The sequence below is a fragment of the Podarcis bocagei genome (genome assembly GCF_964188305.1).
Source record: "Podarcis bocagei genome assembly, chromosome: 7".
NCBI lineage: Eukaryota > Metazoa > Chordata > Lepidosauria > Squamata > Lacertidae > Podarcis > Podarcis bocagei.
In genome coordinates, this window is record NC_138132.1 from 74,488,686 (window position 1) to 74,516,548 (window position 27,863).

At 46.2% G+C, this 27,863-nt stretch overlaps 3 protein-coding genes and 1 long non-coding RNA gene across 4 annotated transcripts in view; 2 read left to right on the forward strand and 2 right to left on the reverse strand.

Moving 5' to 3' along the window:
• Positions 1–262: 262 nt before the first annotated feature.
• Positions 263–20,250, forward strand: INTS11 (integrator complex subunit 11). The gene is made up of 18 exons (XM_081201543.1): positions 263–380; positions 1,637–1,790; positions 2,744–2,841; positions 4,735–4,808; positions 6,222–6,450; positions 8,250–8,348; positions 8,449–8,483; positions 9,115–9,253; positions 9,850–9,914; positions 11,111–11,300; positions 11,940–12,023; positions 13,527–13,616; positions 13,791–13,953; positions 14,245–14,352; positions 16,632–16,693; positions 17,301–17,443; positions 18,372–18,501; positions 20,083–20,250. The coding sequence occupies exons 2-18, from the start codon at positions 1,763–1,765 to the stop codon at positions 20,146–20,148; spliced, it is 1,803 nt and encodes a 600-aa protein (XP_081057669.1). The 5' UTR covers positions 263–380; positions 1,637–1,762; the 3' UTR covers positions 20,149–20,250.
• Positions 9,270–27,863, reverse strand: part of PUSL1 (pseudouridine synthase like 1) — a 71,929-nt gene continuing 53,335 nt past the window's right edge. The window contains exons 8-9 of the mRNA XM_081201686.1: positions 27,758–27,827; positions 9,270–9,351 (exon numbers count right to left, since the gene is read on the reverse strand). Of these exons, the coding sequence (XP_081057812.1) occupies positions 27,784–27,827 (44 nt within the window). The 3' untranslated portion in view covers positions 9,270–9,351; positions 27,758–27,783. The remainder of the gene's footprint in view (positions 9,352–27,757; positions 27,828–27,863) is intronic.
• LOC308591076 (lysophosphatidic acid receptor 6-like) lies at positions 13,946–27,787 on the reverse strand. The gene is made up of 4 exons (XM_081201645.1): positions 27,386–27,787; positions 24,264–25,472; positions 21,990–23,250; positions 13,946–14,083 (listed from the first exon to the last, which is right to left on the reverse strand). The coding sequence occupies exons 3-4, from the start codon at positions 23,043–23,045 to the stop codon at positions 14,042–14,044; spliced, it is 1,098 nt and encodes a 365-aa protein (XP_081057771.1). The 5' UTR covers positions 23,046–23,250; positions 24,264–25,472; positions 27,386–27,787; the 3' UTR covers positions 13,946–14,041.
• LOC308591184 lies at positions 17,459–18,140 on the forward strand. The gene is made up of 2 exons (XR_014010035.1): positions 17,459–17,628; positions 17,659–18,140. It is a non-coding gene; the product is annotated as an uncharacterized lncRNA (long non-coding RNA).

The following is a 27,863-nucleotide window of genomic DNA, read 5'->3' on the forward strand; positions in this document are numbered from 1 at the left end:
AGGCGCATGCGCGCCAGTTCCAAGCCCGTGCGTTCCGTAGAGATATATAAAAAAAGTATAGAGTCGCAGGCTCTCGGCGCTCGTCTGTGAACTTTAACACAGACCCAAAACTTCAGACCTAACGTTTCATGCGCTAGCCTGTAACTACGTAAATGAGGTTAAGGGCTCTTCTGAGGGGGTACATTCACGTCCAACTCTATGAGACTATGTACTTTCTACCTCGGAAGTTGACTGTTAAGTGCGTCACTCTGAACTTTTTGGTAATATAAAAAGTCTATATGCCAGTTTGGCGCAAGTTGTAGACAGCTGAGTGCGACCGCCGGGCGCATGCGCCCCTCGACCCAGGGCTGCGTTCGGCGTTTGTAGGCGCGACCGGCCAGGTGAGTTTGCAAAGAAAGTGGCGGCAAGCGGGGGTGGAGGGTGGGGTGACGACTCCTGTTGCCATGGAGACAAGGAAACGGGTCGGGGTGTTCCGGGGGGGGGGCAGAAACGCGGAAGAAGCGCGTGAGGAGAGGAGGCGGGTCGCTCGCCCTCCGCCTCGCCTCCCCTGCGAGGTTGTTTTGAGGAGAAGCTGGTGGGGAGGCCAAGGAGGCCACCTAGAGCTCCTCGAAGGAAAGCGGGTGCACGTGTGAATGAGCAAGTAGGGGTAGAACAAATAACTAGGCATGCGCGGGGTTGTGTAGGCGGAAAAGGTGCTTTATTAAAAAGAACAAGTGGAAGCTCAAGCGTGGTACAATTGTAAATAATTCCCAAAGGTGGCTTGTTACGGTCAGGGCCGGATTTAGGTTTGATGAGGCCCTAAGCTACTGAAGGTAATGCGGCCCTTTATATGTCCAGCTGTCCTTTGTCAGCAACAAATTGTCACTGGTTTTTTGTGTTGGATATATGCTGTATGGTAATTTATGGACCTAATAGGTATCTAAAGCCATTTGCACATAACAAAATATGTATTTTTTTTGGAAATGTACATCCAGTTGTTGTTTCCCTTTAAATTTTTTGGGGGCCCCAAAGAGAGTGGGGCCCTAAGCTATAGCTTGTTTAGCTTACATGTAAATCGGGCATTGGTTACGGTTTATGGTGCTTAACAAAAGCCTTCCAGTGTTTTCGGAGTGCTGTGCCCATGCAAGCCCCCAAAGTTGAAAAGGGCACTGCTTTCCATGCGGAAGGTCCCAAGTTCAGCTTTTATGCTGTGAACTGTCCAGAGATCTTTGAGCGAAGGATGGTATGCAAATTTAATAAACGTATAAAGATAAATGAAATCCCCGGCACCTCCAGGAAGAATCTCCTGGCTGAAACCTTGTGTGGGGCTAATGGGAGCCCGAAATGTACAGAAGGGCATGATTTTGAACGGAGGGTTGATATCTCCGTTAGTAGAGCATAACTCTTAAACCGAGGGTCATGGGCTCAAGTCCCATGTTGGGAGAAAGATGGGGCTGGACTAGATGACCCTCGTGACCCTTTCCAACGCTATGATTCTATGGTTCTGTAATCTGGAGGGAGCCAGGTTGGCAAAGCCCTGGCATAGAGCGTTGGTCTTTAGCTGGTAGGCCAGGACCCAATGCCGGGTAATGGCTTGGTGTGAGGTGAGTTACAGCAGCAGCACTGCCACCATACAAATTTATTTGTTATCCTTCAGGACGTCTTGAATTAATCTTCTGCATAAGATTCTGAAGCTGTGACACCATTGGGGAACACTTATGGGATCTCTGAAACGGCTCCCATTGCAGCTGGACTTTGGAGGTTTAACCCAAGCCGTTTAAAGATGCCTGAAATAAAAGTCACTCCCTTGGGTGAGTAACATAAATGTTGGCACTTATGCCAAAAAATGGAGGGGTGCATTCTTGGAGTTTAGGGTCCTCAGTCTGCCCAAGTTGAGGCACTGAGCTCCATTTTTAGGAATGGTAGGTGTGCTGACAGTGATTCTAGGTGGTATAGGTCAGGCATGGGTAATGTGGGTCCCTCCACTATTCATCACATAAGTGTAAATTTTCTAAAGAGTTCCATTTCTGAACTACAGATTGCTGAGTGGCAATCAACAAATATGAAAAGGATCCAGGGGTCGTAGTAGACCATAAGCTTAACATGAGTCAACAGTGTGGTGCAGCAGCATAAAAGCTAGTGCTACTCTAGGCTGCCTCAGCAGATGTGTAGTGTCCTGATCAGGCATAGGCAAACTTGGCCCTCCAGATGTTTTGGGACTACAACTCCTATCATCCCTAGCTAACAGGACCAGTGGTCAGGGATGGTGGGAGTTGTAGTCCCAAAACATCTGGAGGGCCGAGTTTGCCTATGCCAGGTCCTGATCAAAGGAAGTAATAGTACCACTCTATTGTGCCTTGGTCAGCCCACACCTGAAGTATTTTGTCCAGTTCTGGGCACCACAATTTAAGAAGGATATTCACAAGCTGTAATGTGTGCAGATGAGGGCATTGGGTATGTTTAGCCTGGTAAAGAGGAGACTGGGAAGATATAACCATCTTCAGATATCTCAAGGGCTGTCACACGGAGGCTGTAGCAAGCTTGTTTTTCCTGCTGTGGAGGCCAGGACCCAAAACAATGGCTTCAAGATTCAGACTTATTTGAACGAAGTTCTTGGTGGATTTGAGCCCAGAAGTCCTGCATAGGTGGACATGACCACCAAAGATGTGCTATGTGACCTTGCAGGTGCATCAGCAGAAATGCAGCACCTCTGTTAAGACTGAAGGCCATTCAACTCACATATTTTTATGTTTTGCCTTTTCAGGAGCTGGCCAAGATGTAGGCCGGAGCTGCATCCTCGTGTCCATTGCAGGGAAAAATGTCATGTTGGATTGTGGGATGCACATGGGCTATAATGACGATGTAAGTGTGATGGGCAGGCCTTGGCCTAGGTGGCAGTTTCAGATTTGACTTGGCATTGCCCCAAAGTGTACATGGAGGGTTTAGCTTGGAGTGTGGGAAGGTTGTAGAGCAGGGGTGGTGAACAGCAGACCCAGGAGCGGCCAGATGCTGCCCTCCAGGCCTCACTGGTCCTGCTTCACACTCTACTTGAGTGTTTTTCCATGGGTAGAACCTGCCCTTGAACCCTTGCTTGCCTGGATGTTAGATAGAGGGGGTCATGTCAGTGTGTGCAGAAAGTAGCCTATGGAAGCAAGGAAAAACATGCATAATTTTATTTGCATGCCACCTTTCCACCATTCAAACCATGCTCCAGGTCCCTTACAACATCGGAAAAAATACATAACTACAACAGAACCAAAGTAATTCTAAATAGTAAATAAAACATTAAAAAATACACAACCAAAGTCAACAATTTCCACATAAATCACAAAGATCTAAAATGAAGATACAAAAAATACTCAACACCACCCAGCAGCAACACTCCCCCCACAAAACTTCCTAAACTGGAGTCAACCAGGGCCCCACTGTCCCATGCCAAGTGGAAAAAAGCCTGCAGGACAGGGAGCAGGTATTCCAGAACTCACAGCCAAATAATATAGCTTGTTGCTGCCTTTTGCATCTGGCACCCGCCTACCCCTGGCATGTAGCCCTTGCAAGGTTGCCCAGAAGGGAATGGGGTCCTTGGACTGAAAAAGGCTCTTAGCCCTGCTGTAGAGAGAGGTGTGAGCAGCAACTGTTTCACAAGAAGAATTGCTTTCCTTTCCAAACTCTGTAGTCAAAGTAGGATAGCTCCCTGGTTATTACTGTTGGGTTGTGGTCTGTACACTCCACTTGGTGACTTCAGGGAGACCCCCCCCCCCTTAACTTGGAAGGGGTGGCGCATGCAAGCAAAGAATTCTCCCTTGCAGCCCCAGACCTTATTGGGCAAAAACGAACAGTGGGAACTGGAACTTTGCTGAATGTAACATGGAAGAACACTTGTGCCTGCAGAAGGTTGCAGATTTGAATCCCTGTCCCCTGGTTTGTTTGGTTTTGTTTGTTTGTTTTTAGGATCAGGTAAAGGCGATATAAAATGTTGTAGGTGCTGTACAGAGGTGATTCATTTATTTCACAAAACTTCCATGATTCTTACTAGAGCAAAATACTTCTAAGTGATTTAAAGCAGACACACAATTAAAGCACAAGGCAGTCCATGACTGTAGACTCACAACCTGATATCAACAATAGAAAAGAAGAGGGAAGAGGAAGGAAGTCAGATAGTGAATTACATCATCCCCTAGCAGCCCAAGGCCACAGCTGGAAAACATCAACAAGAAACCATCTCAGCTGAAAGCAGTTTGGAATAAAATGGCTTCTAAAGTGTGTTTTTGAAAGCCAAAACTGAGTATGGCCAACTCTATATCCCTAGGAAGGGAGTTAACACACTTTGGGAGCCACCGCTGAAAAAGCCCTGCCTCTTCTGCTCACCAATATAGAATCAGAGAATTGGAAGGGACCCTGAGGGTCATGTAGTGCAATCTCCTTCTGTTTGCTTTTATACTGTACGTTTCTGTGTTTTTATATTGCAAATTGTCCTGTGGTCTTCAGATGAAGGGTGGTATAGAAATTAATAAATAATAGTGATAAATCCTGCAGTGGAGGAATATAAATGATCTTAGAGTTTATTGGCCGCTAAGAATGAACGAATGATCTTGGAACGTTCAAGGAGGGCCTCCAAAATTGATCTTGAAGTCTGGGTGGGTTCTGAAGAAGCAGAAATCTTCGGGTGTTCTGTGCACACATGGGCACTTCCTGGGCATGCCAGATGGTGTAAGCCCCACCATTATGGAACACCAAGTCTCTTGTGTTTTGCAGAGGCGATTTCCTGACTTCTCCTACATCACTCAGAATGGAAGGCTGACTGACTTCCTGGACTGTGTCATCATCAGGTGGGTACCACCTTTGTCTTGTCTAGTGACATGTACACTGTTAACTTGCTTTGGGCTGCAACACACAAAGCTGTTTCAGGGCATCATGATTCACCTGTTACCAATGAGTTAGGAGTATATATCCTATCAAGCTGCACAATTTGAAGTTTCAGTGAAGGGAATCCTGAGCAAGGGTTTTGAACCAACTCTCCATGGTTTGTAAAGGTTGTTAATTTGAAAAAGCTAAAATTAAAAGTATATATATATATATATATATATATATATATATATATATATATATGAATGAATGCAAAATAAGCATTTACAATCTTAAGGAGTTGCTGGAAGTGGAATAGGTCCTGGTTAGTTTTAGGCATTTTGGGGGGGAGGGGTTTCATGTCAACGGGTAAATTAGGCACCTAATAATGTAGTAAGTTAAATGCAACTTTTAAGACACATACAAGTAGTTGTACAGTGGTACCTCGGGTTACAGACGCTTCAGGTTACAGACGCCGCTAACCCAGAAATAGTACCTTGGGTTAAGAACTTTGCTTCAGGACGAGAACTGAAATCGCGCTGGTGGTGCGGCAGTAGCAGGAGGCCCCATTAACTAAAGTGGTGCTTCAGGTTAAGAACAGCTTCAGGTTAAGAACGGACCTCCAGAACGAATTAAGTTCTTAACCCGAGGTACCATTGTATATGAAGTTCAGGTTAAAAAAAAAAAAAGTTTTGCAACTACTTCAAATAGGTGTTGAGGCCCATTCTCATTTAGCGGGGATCAAAGGCCACCTTGAATTTTGACCACTGCAGCAAGAATTCTGATCGCCAAATATTGGAAGACTCAAGATTTACCCACGCTGGAAGAGTGGCAAACGCAACTGATTGACTACATGGAGTTGGCCGAAATGACTGCCAGAATCCGAGACCTGGGAGAAGAAGCAATGGAGGAGGACTGGAAAAAATTTAAGAATTATTTGCAAAAATTTTATAAGTTATATGAACTATAAAATGACGCATAATTTGAAATGCTAGCCCCAGCAATGTGAGTGCAATATTTATGAAATTGGATAACAATATTGAAGGGATCAAAGTTTAAATGTTAAAAAGGATAATATATTTTGTTTTTAGAGTAAATGGACAATAAGGGATTTAAACTTAAATTGCAATTGAAAGTATCAAAGAAACACATGAAACAAGGTTACAATTTGCTGATAAATTTATTATTAAGAATGCATTGTGCGGGAGATGTGGGGAAGTTCGATGGAAAATTGGAATAAGTTGTTGAAGGGTTATGATCTTCTTTATCTTCTTTTTATACTTTTCTTTCTTTTTTTCTTCTTCTGTTTTCTGTCTGTGTCTGAAAAAATGCAATAAAAACTATTTAAAAAAACAAAAAACAAAGGCCACCTTGAATTTTGCCCTATCTCTTTGCAGCCACTTCCACTTGGACCACTGTGGGGCCCTTCCGTACTTCAGCGAGATGGTTGGCTATGATGGGCCCATTTACATGACCCACCCAACCAAGGCCATCTGCCCCATCCTCCTTGAGGACTTCCGGAAAATCACTGTGGACAAGAAAGGGGAGACCAACTTCTTCACCTCCCAGATGATCAAAGATTGCATGAAGAAAGTGGTGGCTGTCCATCTTCATCAGACAGTGCAGGTAGGGGGAGACAGCCTTGGGAGATGGGGACTCATGCCTGATTATTATAATTGTATTATTAATCCTTATTATTCTTATTAATTACCTGCCCTTCACTCTAAGGTCTCAGTTGTGGGCACAACAATTAAACCACAATATTAAAAGTAGTTTAAAACAACTTAGAGTTGCTGAAGTAAGGTGGGTCCTAAAAATAGGTCGAGTAAAGGGGCACCATCAGCATTTGCAATGAAGGTGCCAGGCACACCTCTGCAGGGAAGGAGTTCCACAACCTGGGGGCCACCACAGAGAATGTCCTTTCCTGGCCCCCCAGCTTCAGTTACGTAAGGCATTTCATTAGAAAGTTGTGCAATTAAAAGGTATCTGGAAAGCTAGTCAGGCTTTTCTTTTAAAAATGTGTTCCAAAGTAGAGAGATTGCTTGCTTTTGCATTATAGAATTAACACTTTGAAAGAATTATTGTTTGTACTTCATCTCATGAACATGAGAAGGGAGGTTTTTAATGACTGGTGCGTTAATGTATTTTTAATCTTTTGTTGGAAGCCGCCCAGAGTGGCTGGGGAAACCCAGCCAGATGGGTTGGGTAAAAATAATAATAATAATAATAATAATAATAATAATAATAATAATAATAATAATAATAATAATATAATTTGAAGTCTTGTTTATTCAGTTATATTTTACTCCAAGAAAACCCCTTTATCTTAAATAGAACCCAATAAGGCAGACACATATGTACAAAATAATTTTTTTAATGTCATCCCATTGAGATCCCGAGATGAAATTTTGCAGGTAGGTCTTATATATTTTTTGAATAATTTTAATCATTTGTAATCACTTTTTAAAATTTAAAATTTTGTAACAAATTTAAAATTTAAAGTAAGTCCATCTTGTGACCTATCATATTAAAGCCCATGAAGTTCCGAAGAGATTGGTGTTTTTAGTTTTGACGTATCTTGACGCTGAGCTGGGCTGACCTTCTAAGGTGTGTGTGTGGTCCGACAAGGCCAAAATTGTCAATTTTCTGAAATTTCAAACCCTCATAACTCAAAAACGGGATGACATAGAAAGCTAAATTTTTAGATTTAAACTTAGTTTTTATCATTCAACAAGTGGTACAAAATATTAAGAAAATTGGATTGCATGAGGTAAAAAAGTTGGATTGCTTGATATGTAGAATGACCCCACTGTAAAAATGATACTAAATGAAAATGAACTGCTGAAAAATTAAACAGCTGTGTTGGCCTCTCGGCATGAAAAGGTCTTTGAGAGAAGCCTGGAAGTCTAGTGAGAGTGCCTGCTGCATCTCTGTTGGAAGAGCATTCTGCAGTATGGGACCAGTAACACTAAACATCTGAGTGCTGGTGGAGGCAAGGGGGCCAACTATAACCATGCTCTTCTGAGTGATCAAGCTAAGATATAAGAACTCAGGTGGGTCCTTAAGGTATCCTGGGCCCATATTGCTCAGGGCTTTGCATATCATTACAAGATCTTTGTCGCCCGTGGGCAGCCAGTGCTGATGTCTTAGCAGAAGTGTCCCCTGCTGTCAACCGCCTTCCTCCATCAGCAATCTAGCCACTGCATTCTGCACCCACTGCAGCTTGTCATTTTACACAGGAAGGAATGCATTGTTCCCCCTGGCTCAGCATTGCCTGCACTGACTGGCAGCGACTCTCCAAGGATTTCAGGCAGGATTGTCTCCTAGTCCTATCAGGAAATTCTGTGGATTGAACCCAGGATCTTTTGCAGGCAAAGCAGACATTTTACTATTGTGCCACAATGCTTGCCCTTTTTTTTATGCAGGTGGATGACGAGTTGGAGATCAAGGCGTATTACGCAGGGCATGTGCTTGGGGCAGCCATGTTCCAGATTAAAGTTGGCTGCGAGTCCGTCGTTTACACTGTAAGTGCCTGGCTGAATCTACATATACTTTCTTTTCAGCTGAATGTGCTCAGTTACTTGTGATGCATTGAAAATGTTTCCCCTCCCTTTCTCAAATTAGGGTGACTACAACATGACTCCAGACAGGCATTTAGGGTAAGTGTGGGAGAACACCAAGGCACTAAGATTCGCTCTTTCTCAAATGCCATTTTATGACACTCATTCATTTCTGTTTGTCCAAGTGGCCAGTGGAGGAGGCTTGGGCAACTTGATCAGAAACTAAATTTTTTGGAAAACCGTAGTCCAGTTTGTTTGTGGTTTGACCCCCAGCGTTTTAAATTTGAATGCTTTAAATTTCTTGGCAGTTTTTAAGGTGTGTTTTTTTAAATCAACTGTAAAATATTGGAGGGCCTTAGAAGGGTTTTGAAGCTCTTCCCACATAACCTTTCCATGTTCCATGCGGCATTTGTGGCCCTCCCCATTTTATCCTCCCAACAACCCTGTGAAGTAGGCTGAGAGGCAGTGACTGGCTCAAGGCCCCGCCCAGAGAGGTTGATGACTGAGTGGGGATTTGAACCCTGCTCTCCCAGGTCCTAGTCCAACACTCTTAACCTCTACACCACACTGGTAAGTAAGTGGTATAAATGACTAATAACAACCACAATTAGCAGAGCAGGATTTACAGGGGGTAGGGAGGCATTTTATTTGAGCTCTTCACCTGGAGTGTTGCTCTGTTGTCATGGTGTTGAACCCCGGCTGGAACGCAAGGCCTGTGCTTTGTCCTTAGAGCTGCCTGGATCGACAAATGCCGCCCTGACCTGCTCATTTCCGAGTCCACTTACGCCACGACTATTCGAGACTCCAAGCGCTGCAGGGAGAGGGACTTCCTGAAGAAAGTCCACGAAGCCATCGAACGAGGCGGGAAGGTACGACTATCAGCCTGCCTATCAGCTTCTAGGCTCCTCCGAGACACCCTGGCTGAAGTTTTCCAGTTAGCAGATCGGTCATAGCAGGCAAACTTCCCCTGAGAGAGTTACAGATAGGTAGCCGTGTTGGTCTGCCATAGTCAAAATAAAAAAATTCCTTCCTGTAGCACCTTAAAGACCAACTAAGTTAGTTCTTGGTATAAGCTTTCGTGTGCATGCACACGAAAGCTTATACCAAGAACTAACTTAGTTGGTCTTTAAGGTGCTACAGGAAGGAATTTTTTTATTTCCCCTGAGAGAGACATTTCCCAGTTGTTACCACCTCTATCCTGTTTGTAATTTGTTAGCTGCTTTATTTAGCCAGAGTGACCCAAAGCGACTTAAGAACAACCAAGCCTAAAAACACAGGTACAAGGCAGGATTTAAAGGCCTCACCCTATTAAAGGAGCCATCGTTCAAATTCAGGGCCAAAAGACCATGTCCTTGCCAGGTGCCTAAAATAGAGAAGGTTGGTGCCAGGTGTATCTCCCTGGGCAAGCAGGGGATAGTTTGCAGCTGCCATTTCCCAACTGAACCCTTTGTTTCCTCTCCCAAAGGTCCTTATCCCCGTATTTGCTCTTGGACGGGCTCAGGAGCTCTGCATTTTATTGGAGACTTTCTGGTAAGGAGACAAGCCTCTTTCGCTCTCATTTAAAAAATGACTTGCTGTATCGATGCCTGAGGGGCTCCTTGCTTGTTGAAGAATGAAATCTCTCCCGCCCAACCAATATCTCATTGTCATCTTTATGCTCCCTTCTGCCCTTTCCTGGGCTTGTGAGCAAGTTGTGATCCTGGCAGCAGTACCAATTACACGTCCTGGTGAGCCACGAGCAGGGAACCCTTTTCAACCCGAGGTCCACGTTCCCTTCTGTGCAGCTTTCCAGGGGCCATATGCAAGTGGTGGGTGGGGACAGAGGCAAAACATGGGCAGAGCAACCAGTACAAATGTTAACTTGGTACTGTAGGCTTGTTTCTACACACATTCAAGCCCAGCTCACACCAGGCAAGCAGGGGGCATGATCAGAATTCAAGGGCACATTCCAGCCAGGTGTTAAGCAGAGCTAGTTGGGGGGGGGGGGTGTTCTGCGGTGAGGGGGCATGGCCTGTGGAGCGTTCCAAGGGCCAGATAAGAGAGGCCTGGAGGGCCACATTTAGCCCCCAGCTTTGATGCTCTCCTCTCCCCTCTGTAAGCCATAGTGATGGATTCTCATTCCTTGGAGGTTTTTAAGCAGAGCTTGGACAGCCATTAATTGTGACACCTGCATTGTAGGGGGTTGGCCTGGATGACCTTTGGGAATCTCTTCCAACTCTGCAATTCTATGAATGATTTACGTGAACACAGCAATAGCTCCGTGCTAGTGAGCAAAAGCAACAAACTACGGTGCTCTGCATTCCATCCAAACCAGGGATGAGCGTTTTTATCACACAAAGCAATTTGCGCTCTGAAACAAGTTGCAATCTCTGGTTCAGAAATAACACTAAGCCACGGTCCATAGCTATTTGCTCCTGCTCATCAGCAGAAAAGGAGCACAGCAGCAGGGGCCTGTGCATTCCTGGTAAACCATCAAACCGTAGCTTACCATATTGTGCAACCCAGTGTGGTCACAAGTGCTGTTTTCAGCTTCCTGAGAATGTCAGGTTTTCAGTTGTTTTTTTAAAGCAAACCAACCTCGAATCACTATCCCTTGTCATGATGAAAATATGCTTCAAAATGAATGAAAGTTACAGGCCAAGACTTCAGAAGCCAGAGAGCTGTTTATAGAGGGTGGCTAAATGGATCTTTTCCCCCCACTGCCACCACTGTCATTTCCTCCCAAGGGAACGAATGAACTTGAAGGCTCCCATCTACTTCTCGACGGGGCTGACGGAGAAGGCCAACCACTATTACAAGCTCTTCATCACGTGGACCAACCAGAAGATCCGGAAGACGTTTGTCCAGAGGAACATGTTTGAGTTCAAGCACATCAAGGCCTTTGACCGGGCCTTCGCTGACAATCCAGGGCCAATGGTACGTGTGGAGGGAGGGGCGTGTGTGTGTGTGTGTGTGTGTGTGACGGGGGATGGGCTCGATTTAATCATTTAAGTATTTATACCCTGGCCTTCTAGTGCAAATACACCTTTCAAGGCTGCTTACGACAGGGCAGTCAACCTTTTTCTGTACAGAACCGCATTCTTTTGGAGTAATCTTTCAGAGGCTGCAGGCAGTGGTAGAAAGAATCATAGGGAAATAGTGGGTTGGCCACTCCTCTCTCACTCTCACACACAGATACATACCCTGCACTCTCACTCTCACTCTCTCTCTCTCTCTCATGCCATTTTCTGTTTCCACCCCCTCCTTTTTTCTGCTGAGGTCCACAGCTTGCTCACCTGTGCCTTACACCACCACAGTAAAATTTCATAAACAATGACATGGGCCTCCCCCCCTCTCTCGCCCCTGCTTTTTCTCCCTGCCCCAGTGGTCTGCCAGGAAAGGGTCAGATAGCCACTTAAAGGGTCAGCAGTGCATGGCTGGAAGATGCACTTGTAGGGAGGGAACCGGGCAGGTGATGATGGGTCAGGGCCAAGTCACTCAGGTTCCATTTTGACCCTTCCTGAAAATGCCATCTTGGATTAGATAAGAACCCACTTTCCCTTTTCTCTTCCTAAGGTTGTGTTTGCCACACCAGGCATGCTTCATGCTGGGCAGTCCCTCCAGATCTTCAAGAAATGGGCCGGCAACGAGAAGAACATGGTATGAAAATGCTCTTGACAAATACAGGTCTGCTGCTGCTCCTCATGGCCGTGGTTTAAGTCTGGATTCCCAAGCTTTTGAGCGCCACAACCCCCTTGGTTCCATAAACTCATGCCCAGTGCTCACTGCCCTATAAAAAGCATTATTCAGAATAGTGGTGTGCACAACCCACTAGGAAAGGTAGTAGCACAATAAAATGTGCAGTTAATTGCACATTGATTCAAAGCCCAATTAACACTGTTTTGTTTAATTCAACATTGATGCATTTGACCCAGCTTTTCAAAGTCCGATAGTCATTGATACCCCAGCATTATAATAACTCTGCAATATCCTTTAGTTTCTTTGAGTGATGGCAGCCAGAGCTGGACATCCTCTATGTTCACTGAAGAAAGTGATGCAATCAGTCTTGGTTCCCTAATGCATCCTTTTGCCAACCTGGTGCCCTCCAGCCCCAGCCAATGCATTTCATTCTAGAATTGCAGCCCAGAACATCTGGAGGGCACCAGGTTGGCCAGGGCTGCCTGGACACTTGTGCCTGTGCAGTACCTGTGTGCTTGTGAAGATGCTTTTCTAAGCGTACACTTCCAACCAACACCCGAAGAGGCATGTCTAATAATCTCATACATAAAGTGTCTCCTAGATGTGGACACCTACAGGTCTGTACCAGCAGAACACTAAGGTGATGGAGGAGACTGTAGCACACTAGCCTGTGCATAGTTGTGCGCATGCCATTTTTCGCACACTCCTTCATGTTTGAAAGAAGCAAACAAAACTTTCCTGCTTTTCAGGTAATTCTGCTCCTGCTCAGAGAGCAGAATTGAACTTGGTGGACGTGACTCATTTAGGTCTACTTAGTGGATATGACTCGCTTGGGTCTACTAATTCGATCTGCTTTCAGTAGGGCTTAGTTTGACACACCCCAAAGCAATCCTTCTGGTTTGGTTTATTTTTTGTTTTTAAGTACCAGAAATTTGTGATTTTTCTGGAATGACAGCTTCCCAAGAGAGAATTTGTGGGTGGAAATTTCAGCAATTCTAAAAACAGACCAGGTGCGTCGTACTCAAATATATTTGCGTATGAATTTTATTGGTAGCCCTTTAGGAAGGACAGAAGTCCTGGTGTGTTCCTTTTTATAATTAACTCCTGGAGAGCTGCTGCTGGTCAGTGTAGGTAATACTGAGCTAGATGAACCTTAGGTTGGACTTGGTATAAGGCAGCTTCCTACTTTCCTAGTTGTAATAATCATCATAGTAAGTTACTGGAGAATCTGCCTCTCAAGAAGCATACAGATACTGTTTATTATTTTAATTTTTACATTTATATACCACTTTGATCTTCATGGCTGAGAAGGGATTTGAACCCTGGTCTCCCAGGTCATAGCTCAACACTCTAATCATTACATCACACTGGTTGTGCTTAGGTATCCCCCCCAAATAAATAACCCCACACCCATTTTGTCGCTCCTGTAACAAGCACAATTTCTTTCTGGTTTCTGTCTCCCAGGTAATCATGCCAGGATATTGCGTGCAAGGAACTGTCGGTCATAAAATCTTGGGCGGTCAGCGGAAGCTGGAAATGGAAGGAAGGCAGATTGTGAGTGGAAATGTTTCACAGGAGGGACCTTCCGCTGTGGCAGATTGGAGCTGCCCCTCCACTTTAATTGATTGAAAAAGAAAGGGAGGGAGGGAGGATCTGAGGGGACGTGCAGTAAGAATACATTCTGAGGCAGCCGCCTTCATTCCCTGTACATGTCTTTCTGGCCTCCAGCTGGAAGTGAAGATGCAAGTGGAGTACATGTCCTTCAGTGCCCATGCGGATGCCAAGGGCATCATGCAGCTCATCCGCCAAGCGGAGCCACGGAACGTCCTCCTGGTCCATGGGGAGGCGAAGAAGATGGAGTTCCTGAAGCAAAAGATTGAGCAGGAATTCCGTACGTAGCCTTCCCACTGTCTTGTGACCCTTCCCACAGAGGGACCTGGGGCCTTTCCCCATGCTTGTTCCTTCACCTCCCGAGGTTCTCATGTGTTCTCTGAACAGCTCCAGAAAATCCTTTTCCCTCTCTGTCGAAAGAAAGAAAGAACCATCCAAGGAATTGCTCTTTGTTATGGATTCCTTAGGGGGGAAGTGGTGTGCTTTAGATGCATGGCGTGGGCGTGACCTTGGGTTACCTCTCTAGGAATAAGTGAACACGCAGCAGCTGACTGGCTATGTTTTCTTGCAGATGTCACCTGCCACATGCCTGCCAATGGGGAGACGGTGACGGTTCACACCAGCCCCAACATCCCTGTGGACGTTTCGCTCGGGCTGTTGAAGAGGGAGCTCACCATAGGTAAAGTCCTGGGTGCACAACTCATCTCGAACATTTTTAAAGAAATACTATTTATTAAACATATTTACAAATCTGTACAGCAGGGTTCAGCCCAAGTACCACATGTCCTTCTGGGGCAGGGGTGGGGTAAGAGACACAAGTGGGCCTAGCAGCAGATTTGAACCCTCCCTTTGCGTAGTAGGCTAGCTAGGGTTGCCATGTGTCCTCTTTTTCCAGGACACGTCCTCTTTTTCAAGGGTAAAATTTCTGTCCGGGTGGATTTTTTAAATTTGCCAAAATGTCTCTGGCTATACTTTCTGGATGAGACATTGACATAACTGCTGGTTGAAGACTTGCTTTCCTCTTCTCTTGCCTCCCTCAGCAATATATCACAGCTTCTATAGCCTGCATATAGTAGGGGTATTTAAAATGAGAGTCGTCATAGCGTCCTCTTTTAGATACACCCTTCTTTATCCCCCATCCTGGCAAAAACAAGAGGGTGCAAAGGTGGGTTTGTGAGGGGTGTGGCCTGGAAGGAGCCCAAAGGCCAGTTAAGAGAGGCCTGGAGGGCTGCATTTGGTCCCTTGACCCAGAGGTTTCTCATCCCTGCTGTACTAATACTGGGTTGGGGAGATACCTACAAGCACTGCTGTTTGTAGGCCTGATATGTTTTCATGTGGCTGCTGGAAGATGGTTGGGGCCACCACCAAAAGGGCAAAGCCAAAGAAAGCAAAGCCATGCAGGTGATCAAGAGAGCCATTTATCAAGCCTGCGTATGTTGGGATTTCCATGTTGTGGGTCAGATATTTCTATTCCATGTACAGTGTTGAGTCAATGTGTGGCTTGGGGTAGGGATCTTTGGCCCTACCACGTGTTGTTAAACTACTAAGAGCCCTGCTGGATCAGGCCAATGGCCCACCTAGTCCAGCATTCTGTTCTCACAGGGGCCAGCCAGATGCGCAATAGGAAGCTTGCAAGCTGGACATGTGGGCAACACCACTCTCCCCTCCTGCAGTTCCCAGCCACTGATACTTGAAGGCATATTGCCTCTGACAATGGAGGTAGAACATAGCCAGTGTGGCTGGTTCCACCAGTGGCCTTGTCCTCTGTGAACTTCCCTAATCCTCTTTCGAAGCCATCAAAGTTGGTGGTTATCACTGCCTCCTGCTGAAGAGACTTCCATAGTTTAACTATGCCTTGTGTGGACAAGTCCATTAGTGTGCCCTGAATCTTCCAATGTTACGCTTTGTTGGATGTCTGATTTCTAGCGCTAAGAGGGAGGGAGAAGAACTTCCCTCTTCTGGCTTGCTGGAGCCGGGAGTTGTAGTTCAGCAACATCTGTAGGGCCAAAGTTTCCCCACCCTTCAGCAGATGGGCCCTATCCTGCTAGTAATCCTAGTGTAATTCAGTTTTACTTGGGTAAGTCCCATGCTGTCAACAGATGTGAAGCTAATGGACAGAGCGCAAGCATGAAAAAAATAATATTGCACTGCATACAACTCCTTTCTACAATGCCACACAGGTCCTCTTCTTGAGTTCTGACACCAACTTGTCCCTCTTTTTTCTATTCCCTGTGGAAGTGCCCAAATTGCTTAGGCTGCCTCCATGTATGTTGAAGGAGACCATTCCCCTCTGCCCCAGCCTTCCCAGGCAAACCTCTCTCCTCTTTTGGGTGGTGCTGTATTTGAGATACCCAGAGGACTACAGGCAGTTGGTGTTCTTTCAGAACTCATCTCTACAGTCCATGAGGACTAGAACCTTACTATTGAACTATACTAACATAATTTTTTTAATTGAAATGGCTTCGGTTGTGTGGTGGGATTAGAAAGTGCAAGCGTCTGGCCCTCCTTGGTAGTGGAGACAGAGGCACTTGGAGCCGTGCTACTAGCAGTGCCCAGCTAGCCCCATGGCACCATCTTCTTTTGCTACCAGCTGTAAATTAAGCTGGTATTGCTGGCTGATTGCAGTAACACCCTGTGACATCTTCTGGGACTAGCAGTTCTTCTGACATTAGAACCTAGGAAGGAAAATGTGACGCTAAAATTGGACCACTGCGGTAAGAGTGCAGTAATTTAGCACCTCTGAGTAACACACGCAGAGGCTTTTGATTGTGGTGTTTGTTTCCTGTTTGCAGAGGGGTGCTGCAGAATGGGTGGCTGTGGTCCCTTTCCTGTCCCTGTAAATAAATGAATGACTGTAGGGCCTGGTGACGTACACAACAAGGAATATCTGGAGGTGGTGGGGAAAAATTGAATGGTTGCTGACTGCCTTCCTCTCTTCTCTTTGTTTCCAATATCCAGGGCCCTTGCCAGACTCCAAGAGGCCAAAGCTCATGCATGGGACCCTGATCATCAAGGACAATGTAAGTGGAGGCAGGTTAGGTGGGTGAATAGGATTCCTGGCCGATAGAATGGCTTCTGTGGTGGGCTTGGCAGAAAGGTCCCCCATCTACCCAGAACTCTGCCTAGTAGTCTCCCTACATTCTTGGAACCCCTCAATGGTTTACGTGGAGGAAAGGCCCTTTTCACATATAGGTTACTACCACATTGTAAACTGGAAAGTTAAAACTGCACTCTTAAGGAGGCTTAGTTGAAATAAGGTTTAAGATGCATTAAAATCAGTAGTGCTTACTTCCACAATTATATGTTTAGGATGGGAGCATTAATGTGAAATGATGTTTCAGAAGCCTAAAATGTGCCTGCCCTCTTCAATATTTTTATTTTGGTGCTGCCACTGAGATCAGGAGCTTTCCCTGTTGTGTAGAATTCTTCACTGCCACCACCCCAACTGCAGTACATTGTTAAATCTGTGCCTTGTGCCTCTCTCTAAAAAGTAAGGCAAGCCTGCTGGATCCGACTGACAGCCCAGGTAGTTCAGCATGCTGTTCCCTGGCTGTCCAGATTTCTCAGGAGGAAGCCCAAAAGCAGGCGCTGTGCATTACTTCTCTCCCTTCCTCCTTCTCTGGGCAGAGCTTCCGCCTGGTCTCTCCCGAACAAGCACTCAAAGAGCTGGGCCTGGCAGAGCACCAGCTGAGGTTCACCTGCCGCATCCACTTCCAGGACCCCCGCAAAGAGCATGAGACAGGACTGCGTTTATACAACCACCTGAAGACGTAGGTACACCAGACTGTGTGCAAAATGGCTTGAAGGAATGCTTTGGCTCAAGGCCTGCTTTGTGCTTCCTTGGAAAGGTGGGAGGTGGGGCCACATGATAGGGAAGAGCCCTAGTTTGAATAAAAAATGGTTGACTGAGCAGTCACAGAGTTGGCTGTATCTCATTCAGGACCTCCTGCTTAGTGTGCCTAGTGGAGGATAGACTAGCCAACAGCCTCCTGAGGCAGCCTGTTCCCTTTGCTGAGCAGCTCTGTCCATTGGGCAGTTTTTCCTTCACTGCTGAGCCAAAATCTTGCTTCCTTGCCATTTTCATTATTTGTTCTAGTCCTGTCCTTGGATTAGGAACAGAGAATTCGGACCTCACAGCTAGGAATGTTGGAATTCTTATCCTCGAGGGACTATGTAATCTGAACATGCATTTTGGTTTTGTTAGTTAGGAGAGCAAGCACTGAATATTACCAGCCCCCAGCAAAGAAAGAAAAGAAAAATTGCGCCTTATTTGTCTATGTTTGCTGCTGAGCACAGTTTCGTATACATCTTCCCAGCCTTGCAGATTAGGAGCTTGCTTTCTTTGGCAGAAAGGTGAAAACTCACATTCCCAAAATTCTGCACTCAGTACTGTAATCTGTCCAATGTACCAAGGTTGTAGATTAGTGCAGACATGCTGCTTTGATCTTAGTTTCTAACACGCTTATTTTTTAAAAAATCAACTAGTTAAGATTCTAACTCTCATTGTTTGTACAGAAGAGGTTACCAAATAATTCTAGGCTATTTGAAAGGTTAAGTAATATTTTGCCCCCAAAATTGTTAGCCCAATCACAAAATGCATTTTAGGATCTGTTTTCCTAGCTGCCAGCTGCCCCAGGAGAGGAAAGGAAGCTGCTTGTGATATTCAACATGTTATTGTTGTTGTCCCCCCCCCCCCAGTTTCCTGAAGGACTATTCTGTTCAACACCTCTCTGACACCTCCATAATGGTTGAGTCCATCCTGATCCAGGTTACAGTGCAATCGGAAGATCCTGCAACTAAACTGCTGCTGGTGTCGTGGACATATCAGGTGAGGTTTCTTTTTTACACATGTTATCACACTCCTGGCTTTCAGAGTCCCTTGCCCCTTTCCACCTTAGCAAGGGGCTATAGCAGACCCAGAGACCCTCCAGATGTTGCTGAGCCCCAGTAAGTGTGGCTAATGGCCAAAGGGATGAAGGGAGTTGGACTAAACAGCATCTCGAGAGCACCCCTTTGACAATCCCTGCAGGCTGCAGCCTTTGTAAACAGAAGCTTTCCAGCCCCAGAGGTGTTGACAGACCCTCCTGGAATTTCCTTAAGCCCATCTAAACAAAATGGTTCTGCAACACAGCTGGAGGAACGCAGGAAGTTATAGCGGGGCAGTATTTTTAATTTAAGGCAAGTGGGCTTCTAGGGCTGGGCGACGGCAGGTTTCTAACATTGCGATGTATCACCAGCCAAACACTGCAATCTGGCGATACACCGCAGTGTTGGAATGGAGGAAGGAGCAAGCTGCATTAGCCCCAGCCCTGTGAGGTGTGGGGTGAAACCGCTGCTGCTCTTGCTGAGCAGACTGAGGCATTTCACCCCAGCACCTCGTGGGGCCAGGAACAAGGCAGCTTGCTTCTCCCTCTGTTAAACTCCTCCACTGAGGTGTGGGCAGCTGCACGCCCCTCAGCAGATTAGGCCTGGGCGATACATCACTGAGTATGAGGGACCAACAGCAATGGCAGTTTCACTAGTGATATACCGCCAAGTGAAACCACCATCCCACTCTGCCCTCATAGGTGGAGAGAGAGAAACAAGCTTCATCGGCAAAGTGTGATACAGCATGTTCCTCCCTCACTTCTTTAAACTGCTTGGCTGAGGAGTATGCCACTGTCCTCGCCTCGGCCAAGTAATTTTAACCAAGCCTGCCTTGTACGCAAGCAGGAGTGGGATCGCGGCTGGGGAGGTGCAGGCTCCATTCTTCTCCATTGAGAAGAGCTTCTCAACGGAGAAGTTTAAAAGAGCCTGCATCCCGCCGCGTGGGGCTCCTTGCTTCCACCCCACAAGAAAAAGGCTGTGTGCCTGGCTGCCGCCACCTGGTTCATGGGGGATAGGAGGAGCCAGCAAGGTAGCTTACCCATCCCTCACGCCTGCAGAAGGAGCCTCAAGGCCCCTGCCAGCATTTGGGCTTGCTCAGCTGGGGGATAGGAGCCTTTTTGCCCCCCAGCTAAGCAGCAGGCTCAGACCAGCTGCATTGGCCCTGGCCTGCAGAAGTGAAAGCTAAAGCAGTTTCACTCTGGCAGGGGGCAATACAGCTTGTTTCAACATTGTGGTTTATCGCCAACCATGGTGATACATCATGATGTTGAAAACCTGTCGCCCAGCCCCTACAGCAGAGCACCAGGTCTCCTTAAACCACCTGCCTCTCAAGGCAATTTGAGCTGGCGATACATTGCAGCTCCCCCACCCATTGCCAACACCGGGCACCTCCCTCCCATCTGCCTGCAAGCAGACAGGAGTGAGTTGCATTGTGCTGGGAGCTGTGATGTATTTGCCAGCTCAAAAAGTCTGAAAGTGGTATCGCGGTGTGAATGTACAGCCTTAGCTTCTACTAACCAAAAAATATGGATTTTGGTTGCAGGATGAAGAAATGGGTAGCTACGTGACCTCCCTGCTGAAAAAGGCGCTGCCTCAAATCACGGCATGAGTCTCCAGGAGCTAAAACCCTGGAACATGTAAAGAACAATGTAAATACTTAAGTCTGTGTGTGTTTTTAACAAATTAAAACGCAAGGAATTTTAGTATTTAATATTAGTGGCCTTTATTGTCACAGGTGGCATCTGCAGTAACAACTCCAAGTAGTAGGCTTTCTTAAAAAATCCAAAAATAGGTAGTAGTCGCTTCACAGTGAATGCAAACTGTGTGTTTTTTCTAAAGGAGGCCAGTTTACCAGGATTGTTAGCTCCACACCCAACCCAAGTCATCTCACCTGGGCGATACCTGGTTTTCAACATTGTGATACATCAGCAGCTAAAGACCACGATATTCTGATATACCACAATGTCTGGAATGTATCTCAGCTATTTCTTCCTCCCCACCTTAGGGGAGGAAGAAGCAGCTGACATACATGCCCTAGCAGGGGCTTCCTTAAACTGATCAGCTGGTGGGGGGACGACAGACCTGGATGTCTCTCCAGTGCGCAAGCAGAAGCATCGGTGCTCTCCAAGCTGAGTAGTTCAAGGAAGCCGCAATGCAAAGGCTCCTGCAGACTGCTGCTTTCCTCCCAGGGCAGTCATTGCTCCAGGAGGAAAGATGCATCCTGCCCAGAGGTGAAGGCAATTTGAGTTGCCAATACATAATGGCTCCCCAGCTAACACCAGGACAGCACAAGGAAGTGAGGAGTGCTGAGCTGGCAGCAGCCGGGGAGCCCTGATGTACTGGCAGCTCACAAAGTCTGACACCGGTATCACAATGTGAATGCCATACTGGTCTCAGATAATGAATCACACAGCATCGTCCAGGCTACTCACCTTCAGATTCATTTCTGTGAGTTCTTGCCTTGTGATGGGGAAGGGAGTGCCGTTTGATGGTAGAGCACCTGCTTCATGGGCAGAGAAGGTGGCATCTTCTGTCGCAGGCATCTCCCACTTGAAGGAAAAAGGATCAGGGGCACCATAGCAGTCTGCCCAGTCAGGCCAGTGCCCATCAGAGCCTGGCAGTCTGTTCTCACAGTGGCCAACTAGCTGCCTTTTCTGAGAAGCCCACAAGAAGGATTCAAGACTATGGAGGAAGATGTTCGCAGGCAGGTGGGGGCTGGCTGAGAGAAAACTGAGCTGTGTGTGTCAGTTCCTCATTTCAACCTAATGGATCAGCCTTCACCAGTTTAATGTCTGGTCTATATTAAAAACAGAAGTGGGTACATATGCCCATGTTCAAAAGCAAACACACCCAACTCCAAGCCCTGTCCATCCAAAGGAAGCGTAAAAAAGTGTGTCTTCCTTTTTCATTTTGCAAAGCCATGGTAGAGGAGCAAGATGGGTGTGGGGGCACTTTGGCCCTCCAGATATTGCCAAACGACACCTCTCCTGCCCATCCCTGCTTCATTGGTCAGGGCTTGCTAGGACTGATGGGAGGTGCAGTTGAGAAACAGCCAGGGCGGGGGTGGCACAGGATCCCCATTCCAAGGCAAGACCCATACTCAGCTGCAGCCAAAGCAGCCTGGCCTTTGCAATTTTAGTCAACATTGCTGACCCACTTGGAAGCATATCATCATGGCCGAAAGGACTAGAAACGTGCCTTTTTGAAAATATAAAATCACGGGGCATGTATTCTGCATCTGGTATCACATTATGTGCTCCTGCAGAAACATGGCACTACTAATAATCTCTCTCAGGGGTCTTGGGTGGGTAGCAGAAAGAGAAAATCTAGGTGGCCACTGGGGAAATGTGGTCCCTGCAGCCTCTCTCAAAAAACTTAAGGATACATAACGCTAACCCCTCCTGCACAAAGCCCTCTACAGTTTCAGTTAAAGTTCCTTGGGTTTCTCACTGATATCATCTGAACCTGCTGCCTCCTTTCACCCCGCCTTGGTCCGGGAATGCGTAGGTTGGCGGGTGCGCAAGCGTCGCCTCGACGACCACAGATGGTGTAGACTTTTGTGGCCCTGGTCCTGAAGGGAAGTCTCCAGTGGCACCGCCTGCTGGCTGAGGTGAAGTAGTACAAGATGGGGTTCAGGCAGCAGTTGAAGCTGACCGAGGCCAGAGTGATGCGGCGCATCCTGTATATGACAACAGCAAAGCGGCAGTCCGGGATCAGCCCAGCCCGCATGAGGAAGTGCAGCAGGTGGGTGAGGTGGTATGGGAGGAAGCAGGTGGCGCAGATGAAGAGGATGAGGTAGATGGTGCCCAGGGCCTTCCTCTTGCGGGCGCTGCGGGGGATGCGAGAGATGCGCCGGGCGATCAGAGGGTAGCTGATCAGGATGACCCCAAAAGGGACCACAAAGCCAAATATCAGCGCGCAGACGTTGTAGGGCATCATGCGCCCGGTCCACTCCTCCAGCCCAAAACTCTCGAAGCAGACGGTCGCATTGCTCCGGTTGAAGTTGAGGGGCCCCCCGAGGACCAGCGGGGCAGCGATGCTCACTGCCGTCACCCAGAGGACCGCAGCCACCAGCCTGTAGTGGGCGCCCTTGATCCGGATGTACACAAAAGGGTGCAAAACGGCCACGTAGCGGTCAAGGCAGATGCAGGTGAAGAAGGCGATGCTGAGGTAGATGTTGAGGAAGTACATGCTCCCTGTCAGCCGGCAGGCAATGTCCCCAAAGATCCAGTTGTTCCGGTTGAGGTGGTAATGGATCTTGAAAGGCAGGATGCAGACAAATAGGGTGTCCACCACGGCTAAGTTGACCAGGTAGACGTAGGAGCGAGGCAAGCTGATCACCTGGCAGGTCAGGAAGTGCAGGGCAGCTCCATTCCCCAGGAGGCCCAGGACAAAGACCGTACTGTAGACAATCGTGAAGAAGGAATACTGAAAGTCTGCTTGGAAGACGCACTCTAACAAACTAGCATTGGCAACGGTCTCATCAACGGTAGTTGTGTTATCCATCTCTCTCTTTTAAGCTGTGGAAGTGTCTCCTCTTTTCCTAGAGATCGGCGGTCACTTTGCCTTCACATTTCCCAAGGTGGTATGTGGTTCAAAGTCAGAGCCTTGGGTCTTTAGCGGGCAGCTGGAGTTAAGGAGGTCTTTGTGGTGGGCTAAAGAGGTGCAAGCCTTTTGCCTGTGAGCAGAGCTGACCCAGCGAAGAGGAAAACTGTTAAAGCAGAAAGAGAAGAATGTTAAGACGTTATCAAGAGGGCTGCAACTTTGCATCAAGCTAAGCTGCTTGGGCTCTGTGCTGCAATCTCAGTTTTACAGAATAAGCTTGATCAGGTCAAAAGCCCACCTAGTCCAGCACCCTGCTCTCACAGAGGCCAACCAGATGCCTCTGGGAAGCCTGCAAACAGGAACTGAGCACGACTCTCCACTCCTGTAGTTTGCAGCAACTGTCACTCCTCCATTAGTGGAGGCACAGTGCAGCCATTGTGAGTGGTAGCCTTTGATTGCCTTCACCACCACGAACTTATCATTACACAGCTGAATGCAGTTGTAAGCTGAAGACTGCTAGATGGACCCCTCGGTCTGATCAATCTGGGACCGTGCCGATCATTTCTTCTAGTTCTGGTGTTCAGTGGGTGAGTGACGCTCTTAAACATGGACAAAACAGCCTCACCCATAAGGGGAGCTATCAGCAGGCATGGGGCCCCCCCTCAAAATTAGACCACCAAGGAAGGGGACAAGATCCTAAGGGGCAAAGTGGTGTAGAGCCTGTATGCAGAAAGTTCCAGGCTCAATCCCCAACAGAAAATTCCCTGCATGAAATCCTCGAGAGCTGCTGCCACTGAGCCAGCATGGTCTGACTGCATAAGGCAGCTTCCTATCTTCCTAAGTCCCCAAACTCTTGAATCAGGACTGAAGATGCTCAAAAGCTACAGAATGTTGACTAGGTGGTTTTTTTTTTGGTTTTTTTTTTTGAGAGGTGATGGAACAGAGTGACTGCAAGCCTGAACAGAGAATCATAGAACTGTAGAGTTCTATGAATCACAGCTTCAGAATCCCTTGCAGAGGGTCATCAATAAGAGCTCACCACATCTATGGAGAGTCCACCCTTGTGTCATTCTAATGAAGTCCGACTTGCATTACATTACATTAATGCATCACTATCTCTATCCACCTGCTTTATGAAGCAACCCATCAAATGGGTGAAGGGTTTGTGTGACAACTTACCAGTCTGTGTTATCCTGGGCTGCCAGTCTTCAGCTGTTGTACCACCAAGGACTGTTTCCTCTCTGAAGGCTCCTACTAACGCCACACCTCTCTTGAACCTCAGATGGAGAGGAGCAGTCGGCACCTCCGCATTTTTGCAAAGGGGAAGAGAAAAATAAAGTTCCTCCCACACTCTGTTTCGTCTTGAAAAGTCACAGGAAGTGGAGAGCGGAGTTAAAAGCAACCTGCAAGCTGCATGCACAGCCAGCGGTGTGGGCACTGGCCCCCTCCAAAGGCACAGCGGTGCCTGTTCAGATTAGGGCACCTCGGTCAAAGCTGCTGGGCTGAATGTAGCTCCCTTAGATCGCGGCTGGGGCCTGCCAGGCGTTTAAAAACAAATATACCCACAACGTAACTGGCTGTGTTTAACTATATAAATTCTTTATACATCATATAAACATAACTCTTTTCACATTATCTAGTTGAGTAGAAGCAATTAAGGACCAACATTTAGAACAGGAAATACAAATAGATCAGTTCTTATATACGTAATGTCTAAACAGAAGCTTTTGTGTTCCACGTATGTACAAATGAATTGGTGGTTGTATAAAGAATTTATATAGTTAAACACAGCCAGTTACATTGTGGGTATATTTGTTAGTTGAATTTATGTAACTATTGGTTTGATAGTGTTGTGCACGGCATTTAAAAACAAGCACACACACTCTTTCCAATCAGTTTTGCAGTGCTCAGCCAGGAACCCAAAGCTGAGATTGACTAAGCCCATGGTGGGCTATTAGTAGCTCACCAGCAGGTTGTGTTTGGGTCAATAGGCCATTGTGCAAGCCAGGAATCGGGACTGCAGATAACACAAACCGCTAGTGCTGAGTTTCTAACTGGAAGCTTTACCTTATCTAATCTAGTTTATCTAACATGGCTGAACTAATTTGGCAATCTCTTCTCCCCCAATCTGCTAGACAAAGGATGGTCAGGAAATGTGGTCGACAAAACAGGATATAAAAAAACAATTTCTGCAAGATGCTAACAGTAGCTGCTTATTTTGCACAATCAAAATCAACATTTAGCCCTTTTATGTGGCACCCACATGGCTTCACGCATGCTATCTTGCTGTAATCCTCATAACGGCCCTCTAAGGTAGGCCAGTAAGGATCACATCAGTTCTGCAGATGAGGCACAAAAAGCTTTGAAGTGAATGACTGCCAACGACTGCTCTTTTCACGGAGGGAAGCCGCATTGCTGTTGCCGGAGAGCGCTGACTTTTTCCTGTGGACAATTGGACTTTAAACAACTACCCGTGAGTAGAACGGAAAATTGGACTATGAAACATCTTAATTTGGTACCGAAGCGGGAAGGTCTAAACAGGAAGTCCGCCTTCCGCTTTTGTAAATAGATTGAAGCAAAGACATTGCAAGCTAAAGTCTGGATAGTCGTTTGTAAAGGACTAAATTTCCATCAGCTAAAACTACCAAACCCCCCTTGGAAGCAGGAGAAGAGGGGGAAAATCTTAGACTGTTTAAACCTGCAGGAGAGAGAGTAAAGAAAGATAAATTTCCACCGTCTTGAACCTGGGAACGGGGTGTCAGAGACAGACGCTTTGGGGAAGTTCATGGACTGTGAATAAAACGTTTCTTGACAGATAGTTAAAAAAGAGAAACATATTGATTCCAATGTTTCCTTTTGCATTTAAAAGGAACAAAATATCTGAAAAGCAAAAGTAATTTTGTTGCGGGATCTGCTTTCAAAAAGACGGATACAAACAGAAATTGTTTTCTCTAGAGGGAGCTTGTGAAACTGTTGCTGGAGTCGATCTGGGGAATTCTACAGCTGTAGAGATTAAAGATCGTGGGAACCAGACATTGACCTTGAACAAGAATGTGCCCAGAAGAAGCTTTAGTGCTTGCTTTTTGCAAGACAAGTGCTTTATTGGAACAGCTACATGAGAAGATGGATTTGATGACTGTTGCAGTTAGCAATTTTGTACAAACAGTGAATACCTATATAGAAACCACTCAGGAACCAACCCAGGAATTTGCTTTGACAGGGCAAGTTGTGCAGAAGACAAAGGAGGAGGTTGTTGCTGAACCTCAAGTAATAGAAATGGAGAGAGCCGCGGCCTTGCAGGAACATAAGTTGTTGTTTCTGATGACTGAACCTGGAGAAAGTCAGACTTGGAGAGATGGAGTACTGTTTGGTTTGGAGATGGGAAGTTGGATAGATGCCCCTATGCAGGGATGTTTTGATTTTTGGGATCTGGTTTTGGGCCAGGGGGAGTTTGGAGTTGTGGGGGCCCTTAACCTTGGAGGGACTTTGAAACATGCCTTCAAATATTTTTTGGATTTCTGTGCTGACTATGGAGAATGGGCTGACCTGTCAAGAAGGGATAAAGATATGGTCAAGTTGGAGTCTCCCCGAGATCTACCCCTCAGTGAGAAAGGAAGGAAATTAAGAATAAGATTAGCAGAAGACAAAGTAAAGTGCAGGTATAAACATGAAGACCTGCAGAAGGGACATGGAAAAGACTTAAGAGCGTCGGATAGAAGGTCCCCAGGTTGATGGACTAGATGGAAGGGATGAAAGGACTGACAAAACCCAAGACCAGGAAGAAGAGACGATGGATGAAGATTGGAAGAAAGTTTAAAAATTCATTTAGAGAATTATTGTAAAATTAATGAGTGTTAGAAAAAATGCTGGAATGAAACTATTTGGCTTTAGTAGAAATGCTATAAGGAATTATGTATAAATAAGTTTTAAGCTTTAGGGCTTTTTATGGTAAGATAAGGATAAAATAAATTAAGGCAATTTAATGACAGAATATAGTGAAAGATGGAAAGGATTTGCTGAGATAATTAATAACTAGAATACAAAAAAGGGAGGTGTGAGGAGGTCGATGAAACAAGTTAACGAAAGATAAAGACTTGGGAATATTGGATTTGTTTTTAAATTTTTTGTTTGCTTTTGTTTTTGGTTTTGACGTACTGTGTGTTCTGTTTTTTCTTTTTTTGTTGTTTTTATTGACTTGTATTGCTTAATTCCTTTTTTTGGTCTTTTTTTCCCTTTTCCTTTTAAATTCTCAATAAATATCTTTTTTTAAAAAAAAAAAGTGAATGACTGCCAAAAAGGACCCCCTAGCGAGTTCCTGGCAGAGGCAGAGCTTAACCCCGAAACTGAAGCCAAGACCTCACTGGGCAGGCAAGGCCCAGTCCACCTCCTGTTACCGAGACAGCCCTGTCCTGTGTTTCCAGGCTTATCACTAGGGACTAGTGTGTTGTTCTAAGAGAATTAAGAAGAAAACAGCCTGAGGTTCCAGTTCAAGAGCTTTGGGTTCAAATCCTGGTTCAAATGTAATTGCACCCTAGGCACACTCCCACCCCAAATGTCTGGATATAGTTTATTTTGCAGGCATGGGATATTGAAGAATGTTTTACGTATGTATGTAAATAAGTTTAAAGGCATGCAGCCACATAACAGGAAAGAGGGTGCTCTCCTCCCCTGACCTCTCTCTGTTCCAGTCATGGGGAGTTCAATTAGGCTGCCATTCCGATTCTGCTTCGCTGATCTCCAAGTCTGCAAAGAGAAGAAGAGGGGAAAGACAGGCCTAAA